Genomic DNA, 9,789 nt, shown 5'->3' with positions numbered 1-9,789 from the left:
CGGGGGGCAGGGAGATATGTGTTTGTGTGCTCGTGTCTTTCAAACAGTTGTGCTGTTGATAGAACTGTTCTGTGGTTTGACTTTTCGCCTTAGTGAATAGAAAGTATTCTCAGCGATCTGGGCTAGGCCGCAGCCTTGTAGGTGTGGTTTCTCCACATCCTAGACCCTCTCCACCTGCTACAACCACCCGCCTCCAGTTGTGTTAGAGGAGGGCTGAGCTGCCAGAGAGCCGCCTGTCTCCCAGGCGGGGTGCCGGGCCACCACTCTGCCTGACAGAGTCAGAGATGCGGGGAGGAGAGCTCCATCCTCAGGGAGCCAGCCGCCTGGAGTGAGTGTGAGCGGCTCAGAGAAATGGCCTGTGGGTGGAGCGGACAGTGGGACGTAGGATCTCAGAGGAGGAGAGACAGGTCAGAAGAGAAGAGAGGTCTCCTTGCCTGGCTGACACACCGCGTCGGCCACCCTGAAGCCGGGTCGGTGTCGTCCGCGGGCCACTCCACGCTGAGCCTGTGAGCTCACACCTTTGGTGACACTGGCCACACTAGACTGTGCACACTACTCGCTTCTCCGCCTTACCGTGAGGTTGTGCACCTGTGGGCGGGGCCTGTTTCCTGTCCCCCCTGTGTGCTCAGCACAGCAGTCCCTGTCACAGTATCGAACAGATGAACAGTAGAGATGAGACCGGCATAAAACGCTCGCCCACCGAATGAATGCCTGTGGAAGTGGCCAGGTTGCCAGGGGCAGCCACAGACTTGATTCTGAACCTCCCAGAGTCAAGGCCAGCCTGGTCGGTTCCAGTGAGATCCAGTGTCCAGAGCCAGCTGTGTCCCGGGTGGCTTTTGTGTTTGTCTTTATGCTCTGCTGTACTCTGAAATACCTACAGCTGTGTGTTGCTTTCCTAAATAAAACGTGGAATTTAAAAGCTGCTGTTTCTGTGGGTAATTTAGAAGGAGAAGGTTGGGAAAAGAGTAGGTTCCAGGTCATGCTTGGGGGGGAAGGTGCTCAGATCTTGCTCGTGGCACAGGGTGGGAAGTCTGCCCTCCGGCCTCCCTTGGCTCGCGCACACTAAGCTGTGTTTTGGCTCTGGAGTGCCCAGGGCTCGTTCCTGAACATACATGGTCCAGTTTCCCAAAGTCATGATCATGAGTCATTTCCTTAGGCCATCTTGGACTTCTAGAGAACACTGTCTCATCCAAGCAAAAGCCACGGAAGAGAGGGGGGGACAAACCAGAGGCGGGAGACCCCAGCAACCCCAGTTGCTTCTCCAAAGGCTCCACCCCCTGCAGCAGTGGCCCTCTGAGTAGTCTGGGAGCCGTGACCCTGTCCAGTACCCATATCCCACACCCTTGAGTCCCCTTAGGAAGTAGTATTTTACCTACATGTATTCATTCAGCATCCATCTTTGGAGCATTTGCTGCACACCAGATCCCAGTCTGGCACAGGGGTTTCAAAAATGGAACCACCCATGAGGGTCCCTGCCCACTCGTGAGGTCATCCTGGCAGGGGCCACATAGTCATGATAAGAAAAACAAATGTCTTTGAGCCTGCATTTCCAATGCACAGCATATACCTGTTACTTGGCATGTTAAGCATAAGTGAAGCTTAATTGCTTTCTTAGTTTTTTAGGTTGTTTTTTTTTTTTTTAATCAGAGTTTCCTGGCTGTCAGTGATGGAAAGATTGAAAGACTTTGCCTTTCGATACGGGGGTGTGGGTTCAGTCCATTGTGGGCAGCTAAGATGCCACACGCCTTGCAGCCTAAAAACCAAAATGTAGAACAGAAGCAACATGGTAACAAAAACTTTAAAATTGCTTCATGTCAAAAAATCTTTAAAAAGACTGTAGTTCTAATAATTTCCTCCCACACCCCGAGGGGTCTCGCGCACAAAGCTTTTGAAGAACGCAGGTGGTTGTAATAAGTTGGCATGACAGCCATGCAGGAGGGGTGGTCCTGGTACTCAGGCACCATGGGGAGAATGGCCCCCAACGGCTTCCTGGGGGACCAGGGAGTCCACAGGATTGCAACAGGGCCAGCCGCTGTGACTGGATGCCACCCTGTGATGCCGGCTTCATTGTAACTGCAGTTTCCCTTTCCAGGAAGAAAACACACAGATGCGTTTCCCTGTCAGTGCAGACACAGTGCAGGCTTCTTAAGTTCCTCTGCATTCATTAACATGAAGACAAGTGTGGTGACTAAATTTGGAGTCAGAGGCTTTTAAAAAGGTGAATCTCTCTTCTCAGTAAGTGGTTACAGCATTTCTTCCCCCTATTTAGGGAGAAGAGTAGCAGCTGGGGGTTTATGGTTATGACTGTTCATCTCCCAAGACGCCCTCAAACAGCTTACGGCCCATCCCCTTCCCCGGGAGAACGCCCCTGCCTCCTCTGGCACCGCCGGGCATCAAAAAGTCAGTGTTTGAAACATTTCCTGAGGGACAGCAGCCTTGATCTCCAGCGGGAGGTTGAAACATGATCCCCAAGCAGTGGCGTCCCGGCCAGTGTTTTAGCAGCTGGTCCTCCAGGGTCAGAGGTGGCACGTGCCCATTTCCACGGTGTGAATTCTCCCACTGTGGATGATTTCAAGCCACCAGGATGAAGTTGGCAAACACGAATTTGGGAAATGGATGCACACTGTGTAGATAGAACCAGTTTACCTGGAGAGTATATGTGTAATAGTAAAAGGTAATCAAATACTTAAGGAATGGGTTTTGAGTTTTACCCTTGTTTTTAATAAGACTCATTGTAAATATTTTCATCTTTTAATAATGGTTCACAAACCAAAACTGCAAAGAGATCTGCAAATTAAATAGTTCTCGTGAAAAGGTGTGAGCTGGCTCCGGCACACCACTGCTCCCGAGGTTTTCAGTCAACCTTGAAATCCCCTGGGTGCTTTGAAAATCTGCTCTCCTGGGACTTTCTCAGATTCTGCTTCTGCTGCAGGAGCCACAGGTTCAATCCCTGGTCAGGGAAGTTGAGCTGGTGCACAACACAGCCAAAAAAAGCCTCAGTCTTCCTTCCGACCAGCGGCTCTCTGCAGAACGTCCCAGGAACGAGTTGCCTCACCCTCACAAGTCAGGTCTGCTCATGGACACCACCCAGACCTAACTGTCCCGAGCCGCCCCTGGGCCTGTCTGTCCCACAGCCCTCACACACCTCAGCCCTGGTCCCTTTCTTTGGACTCCAGTGCCTCACCTGGGCACTGCCCACACCTCACCTCAGACCCATCCTGGTTCAGACGTCCAGAAATGTCCTTGAAGCAATGATCAGATCTGGTGGGCTTCTCTCCCAGGCTCAGGCCAAGCCTGGGGTCTCATCAGATCCCCCCAACTCTCCCAGTTCTAGGAACACAGACCCCAAATCCACTAAGCTGAAAGTGACAATTAATGACAAGGATAGTATCACTCAGATGCAGTGTGGGCTCTTTGAATGTTGATTCAAACTGTTGTTTTAAAAAAAAACAAACATGTTTTGAGTCAATCAGGGAAGTATAAGCATTGGTTTTATGTCATTTTTTAATGTGATGATAATACTGGAATTTTAGTAAAAAAATAATGCATATCTTTCAGAGCAGAGGTTGGCAAACTATGGCCCCACTTCCTGTTTCTGCAAATAAAGTTTTATTGAAACCCAACCCAGCCACACCCATCCATTTACATGTGACTGTGGAAGGATGGAGTTGAGTAGGCCAGGCAGAGACCACGGGGCCCCCAAAGCTTCAAATGTTTATAGAAAGTTTGCCAATCCCTGTCTTAAAGAAAGACTCTCAAGCATTTACCTCCAAAGGAGAGTAATGTCAAAGTAATCCAGTTGGGGAGGGAGAGAGTGTAAATGAAATAAGACTAGGCGGTGATCAAGGCACCTGGCTTCATCATCCTAGTCTCTCTATTTTTTGAAATTTCTCATAACAAAAAGCTTTCGAGACAGGAGGGCCTACGCTCCACAGCCTCCCAGCTGCTCCAGCCCCACACCAGGACCCTGGCATCTCCAGTCTAACAGGGGAAACAGGACAGAGCCAGAGCCACTCACCCCGGTTTCACCCTCACCCGACGATGACGTCCGTCCCGGGCTAACCAGAAAGGCCATGGGCACTGAGAGAGCCTGCCAGAGCCAGCCATGCAGTGAGTGCCCCCACAGTAGCCCTGGGGTTCTGGAAACCAGGGAAGGAGGGGCGGGGCGCCCTAGGGGAAGGGACCTCAGGTAAGTCTGTCTGCCTTCCACTCTATGTGCCCCCTGCCCCTCCAGGTCAGGACCCCTGACTCCCTCCTGGGGCCCTTGGCATCCCCTGAGTTGGCCCTGCCCTCTGAGACATGGTGGAAGTTCTAATACTGACTCTGCAGGGTCTTGGGCTTCCCTGGTGGCTCAGTGGTAAAGAACGTACCTGCCAATGCAGAAGATGCAGGTTCAACCCCTGGTTGGGAAGATCCCCTGGAGAAGGAAATGACAACCCAGTCCAGTATTCTTGCCTGGGAAATCCCATGCACAGAGGAGCCTGGCGGGCTGTAGTCCATGTGGTCTCAGAGAGTCAGAATGACTGAGCAACTAAAGAATAACTCGGGGTCTTTGTTGACCCAGAGGAAAGAACATATGTGAGGGTCTAGCCCTGTCCCCCGCCCATCACTGTGGCCACCATCACTGTTAGCTGTCCTGAGGGGCCATGGAGGCTCCTGGGGGGCGAGAGCCAGGTCTCTGGCTGCTCTGGAGGTGACCTAAACCCGTTAGAACTGTCATCAAGGTTCCAGAAGCAAGTCAAATAAGGTAGGGCTTTCTCCCAAAAGACAATTTTTATCTGAGAGGGTTGACATTGTTTTTAGAAACACCAAAAGCACCTCCAAATCAACTGAAGCAACCGGTACTGGATTTGGTGGGCGGCCTGGTGTGTCTTGTGTCTCCTGCTCACAAGCTTTGGAAACCCAAGCTAACCTAACCCCCATTTTCCTGCCCCTAATTCTCACCCCGAAATCAACCCTAACACCGATCTCTTTGATATTATCAGGAATGACTCTGAGAGGTCCCGTTTCTACCCAAGCAATCCCCAAAAGACTCACAATCTCTTGACCCCAAAGTAACCTGTTCGATCGACTTTTCCTCCTGCCAGGTGTTTCCTGGACCACATCTGGCTGCTCTTGGGCATTTCACCCAACATCATCCAAGCCCTAGCCCAGTGCTTCCCCCCAGCCTAGGAATGCAGACATCGGTGGGGGTTAAGCCTTGAGGGGCAAAGTGCTGCTGGCATCCAGAGGCCAGTGGTACTCCTCTCACATCCTGCAGTGCATGGGACCACCCCACAAAGATGGTCCCAATGGCCGGCCCGCCCCCAGTCCACGAACCTGAGCTAATAACCAAGTGGTTAAGAACACCTCCTGGACACGCCCAGACATGCCCTGGAGCCCCTTGGCTCCACTGCCTCCACCCTTTCTGTGTCCCTGTTCTTGCCACTTCCTTTGTGGGGCCATCGCTGTGCTGTTTGGCCGTAGAGCAGAGGGGCCTCTGGGCAGGGCACGGGGACCTGAGGTCAGCTGGACTCCCAGCTCTGCGGTTCCCCACGGGGGCCCCCAGCGCAAATGCCCACCCCCGCCCTGCCGGGACAAGCCAGTTCCCTCCCTCAGAGGGCCTGACCAGGTGCCGCTCCCACCCTCCAGGTACTGAAGGGAGCTGGTGGGCTCTGCGACGGGAAGGCCTGCCAGTTCTGGGGCCTTGGGCAGGTCCGGAGGCGCTCCCTGGTCCCTCTGAGCCTCAGATTTCTCCTCTGTCCAGTGCAAAGCTCTGATCACAGACCGGCTCAGAGAGGGGAGAGTCCCTCTTGCTGCCAGTCTCTGCTGACTCGCCCTTGGCTTTGTCTCCGAGGCTCTGTCCAGTTCACTGATTCTGTTTCCTTCTTGGCCACGTCTCTCCACCCACCCGTTTCAGATGCCTTCTGACTCACTCTGCGCACTCCCCAATTCCCTACCTCCACCAGACCACATCCCTCTTTGATTTAAGGTTTGGGTTTTCCCATCAGCTGAAAGGACCCGCTGCCCTCTGCCTTTCCTCCTCACCACCCGCCCGCCTGGTGCTCTCTCCTCCAACCCCAAGAAAAGTCCCCACAATCGCCTCTCCACACCCCCCCACCCCTTCAAGGGACCCATTGTACATCCCTTGGCTAAAGCCCTGAAGCCGTGAGCCAGGTGGGGGTTCCTTGGAGGCAGGTCAGCCTCTTCTCCCTGCCTGCAGCTCACCTCTCAGGAGAAGAGCACCCACAGGCAGCGAGTGGCGATGGCCAAAGGCAGGGACAGGCAGAAGAACCCGAGCGGTTTCTCTGAGGTCGCCCCCACCCCCACGCCCTGGCCTGAGTGAAGCGTCACAGTGGTTCCCAGTGCAGGCGCAGGGAGCACTCCCAGTGCAGGGCTGGGGTTTAGGGGTCTTCACTGAATCCCCCTGGGCTCCCCCTGGGCAGCACTCATTGGTATTTCCTAAGAAGCAGCTTTTAGTCCTGACCCCAGGGGCTGTTCCTGGCCCCAACCTGGATTCACTGCCTGTTCCCACCAGTGCCGCAGTGGCCTCCACTTGACAGATGCAGGCCCGAGCCACAAAGAAGGGAAGGCCTTCCCCGAGTGTCCGCTGGCAGGTGCCGGGCTCGGGACCCGGGCAGGCTTGCCCAGAGCTCTCCCTGCTGCCCATGGGTCCCCCTGCTGTGCCCATTTCACTGAGCAGGAAACTGAGGTTCAGAGCGGCCACATGGATAGGAGGGGAGCCAGTGAGGACCCTCCAGGGCACCAAGATGGCTGACACCCAGGAGGACTCAGGACAGGACTCAGCTGTCCCTGGGAGCATGCTGCCTCAAGGCCAGAAACGCACCCGCCCCCGCCCCCGCCTTGAGAAGGAGGCAGAACAGAGGGCAGGCACAGGGGCCAGCTCAGGGGGACCAGGGGCTCAGAGCGGGCCGGGGGCAGCCCCCGCACTCAGCACGGTCACCTGAGCGTGTACTTGCAGCCGCCCAGCTGCCCCTGCACTATTTGGGGCAAGAGGAAGAAAACAGATTGATGTGCTCCCCCCACCCCCGACCCGCTCCAGCCTTGAGTAGATTCTGAGCATCTGACCGGCAGCCCAGGAACGGAGTTTCATTTCCCACAGCTGGGTTTCCCAAAAGGGAGAGGAGGGCGGGGTGCCGCTGGGTTTAAGGCCAGCGAGGGGGACACGGTGGCAGGCAGATGAGCAGACGGGCCGGAGGAGAGAGGGGTGCGCCTTGGAGCCCGAGGTGGCAAGGAGGCTGCGGACAGACGGGGCCCCACAGACCCAGACGGGGGACGGGGAGACAGGGCTAGCCGGGCAGAGGCGGGAGTAGCAAGGAGACCAGAGGAGGTGAGACAGAACGCACAGAGAAGAGACAGGCAGGACAGGAGAGCGGCGCTGGGCAGGAGCCAGGAGCCGGCCAGCCCAGGGTTAGGGGACGCACACGGCCCTAGGGGCAAGGGCTGAGGTGGGAGCCGGCAGCCCCCAGCGGGCCAGGCTTGGGGGACGCAGGCTCCTGTCACAGTGGCCTTGCTTCCCCTCCGACCCAGACACATCTCCAACCCAGACACGAGAGTCATGGACCCCTTGGGTAAGTCAGGAGGGGAGGGGGCAGAACCTGCTTTGCTCCAGCAGCCCCTGTCCACACACCTGCTGACCTGCCCACTGACCCTGTCCTCCTGCCCCCAGCCTGGCGCCTCCTCGCCCTGGTCCCCGTCTTCCTCAGCCTGGCGGCCTCCCTGGACTGGCAGACGGCCCACATCTATGACCCCTTCGAGAAATGCATGCACGACCCAGACTACGAGCGGCTGCTCAAAGTCGTGACCTTGGGCCTCAATCGGACCTTGAAGCCCCGGAGGGTGGCTGTGGTTGGTGCAGGCGTGGCCGGGTTGGTGGCCGCCAAGGTGCTCAGCGATGCTGGACACAAGGTGAGAAGTGATGCTGGAGGTCTACTTCGAGTCTTTCCTGCTGCAGCTGGGAGTCCTGGGTGGAGGGGTGGGGATGACGGGGGGAGGGGAGAGGGATTTCTGCTTTCCTTGTGGTCTGGGGGTCGGGGGCCTGGAACCCTCTGCAGTAACATGAAACCCAGAGAGACTGCGCGTGTCTGCGCTGAGACCTTTCACTTCCCCTGCCCCACTCTCATCCTAGAATGAAGTCCCTGGAAACCTCCGCCTAGCTCCTGGGGGGGGATTTGTGTTGGTGGAGAGGGAGGGAAAGTCCAGACAGGGGAAGTGCCCCCTGAAGTCGCACCACTGTCCCCCTCACCGAATCCAAGAATGAGTATGGGCCGGGCCAATGGCTTTAGTCTGCACAGGGAATCTCCCTACTCCCTAAGCTGGGAAGTCCCTCTGAAATCTGCCCAGCAGCCTTCCTGCTGAGTCTGGAAACCAACCGTCACATTGTACATGTTCACTGTGACTTTCTGTTCTCCTGCCAGCCCCTCACCTCCCCATAAAAAAGGGTCCTTCTCTGGTCTCCGTCTATGCTGCTGTGGGGATGGAAGGCGGGGTGCAGGGGGGCTGCCACAGAGTGGGGATGGGGGCCAGTGGGAAGAGCTGGAAGACCTGCTTGCCGCCTCTCCCCAGGTCACCATCCTGGAGGCAGACAGCAGGATTGGGGGCCGCATCCTCACCTACCGCGACCGGAAGACAGGCTGGATTGGGGAACTGGGGGCCATGCGGATGCCCAGCTCACACAGGTGAGGCCAGGCCTGGCAGCCAAGCAGGTGCGAGGCCACCCCAGCCCCGAGCCAAGGCTCAGTGGGATGCTCGGCTCCATCACTGCTCCAAAGCCAGCACAGACCAACCCGGACCCTAAACTTGCCGCCCTGGTCAAGTCAGGCCTAGACTCCGCCCCCAAATCTGGCCTCCCGCCTCTAGCCCCACCACCGCACCCCTGAAGCGCCCAGGCCACCGTGTCCAGCCCTTGCAGACCCCCAGCTCTGTCGTCCCCGACCCTGGTCCTTTCCCCACCCCCAGCTCCCACCCCATCCAGCCCACTCTGTCACTATCCCACTTCACCCCCAGTGAAAGCAAGCCCTGAACTCCCGCTCCAAACCCTAACCCTCTGCCTTCCAGCCTTGTTCCCATTTCAGTCTCTGGTCCCTGGCACCGAGGACCCCCAATCTAGCCCTGCCCCAGGCTCATGCCCATCCCTAAACCCCAAAACCAGCTGCCCCACCTACGCCCTTCCCTTCTCCAAGCCCTGCTGGGGAGAGGGGTCCCTGCCCCCGCCCGACTCTCACAGGCACCTCCACCCCCTCAGGATCCTCCATGAGCTCTGCAAGAGCCTGGGCCTCAACCTGACCAAATTCACCCAGTACGACGAGAACACGTGGACAGAAGTGAACGAGGTGAAGCTGCGTAACTACGTGGTGGAGAAAATGCCTGAGAAGCTAGGCTACAAGCTGAACCCCAAGGAGAAGGGCCGCTCACCCGAAGAAATCTACCAGATGGCTCTCAACAGGGTAGGCGCATCCGCGAGCCCTGCAGCCCCGTTCCCCTGCCCCGTCCTCCCAGGCCCACATTCCTCCTCCTGACCTGGCTGCCGTTTTCCCATTCCTCATTCCTTCTGGTCTCCCGTCACTGGCTCTTCCGTCTTTAGGTTCCCCTTAATTACTGCTGATCCCCATCTCCCATCCCCTTCTCAGTGGCCTGGACCACCTCAAGGGTGGGCACTTAGTGGAGGTCTTTTCTGTGCCCTGGCACTGCCCAGTTTAGGGAGTCCAGGAAAACATGAGGGGAAGGGTGAGTGTGAGTGAAGGGACACCTTCGGGGAGTTCCCTGGCCACCTGGGAGAAGCCAGAGGGA

At 56.8% G+C, this 9,789-nt stretch overlaps 1 protein-coding gene across 4 annotated transcripts in view; it reads left to right on the top strand.

Moving 5' to 3' along the window:
* The first annotated feature begins 7,132 nt into the window (after nt 1–7,132).
* IL4I1 (interleukin 4 induced 1) overlaps nt 7,133–9,789 on the top strand; it is a 5,511-nt gene continuing 2,854 nt past the window's right edge. The window contains exons 1-5 of one of the 4 annotated variants that reach the window (XM_010849634.1): nt 7,133–7,226; nt 7,531–7,571; nt 7,670–7,908; nt 8,566–8,678; nt 9,245–9,446. In XM_010849634.1, the coding sequence (XP_010847936.1) occupies nt 7,180–7,226; nt 7,531–7,571; nt 7,670–7,908; nt 8,566–8,678; nt 9,245–9,446 (642 nt within the window). In that variant the 5' untranslated portion in view covers nt 7,133–7,179. Of the gene's footprint in view, nt 7,572–7,669; nt 7,909–8,565; nt 8,679–9,244; nt 9,447–9,789 lie in introns of all 4 variants that reach the window. The other 3 variants (XM_010849636.1, XM_010849637.1, XM_010849635.1) reach the window with 3 other exon arrangements.

This window comes from Bison bison, unplaced genomic scaffold (assembly GCF_000754665.1).
Source record: "Bison bison bison isolate TAMUID 2011002044 unplaced genomic scaffold, Bison_UMD1.0 scf7180017864285, whole genome shotgun sequence".
Classification (NCBI taxonomy): Eukaryota; Metazoa; Chordata; class Mammalia; order Artiodactyla; family Bovidae; genus Bison; species Bison bison.
This window is presented reverse-complemented; position numbering and strand designations above follow the sequence as displayed.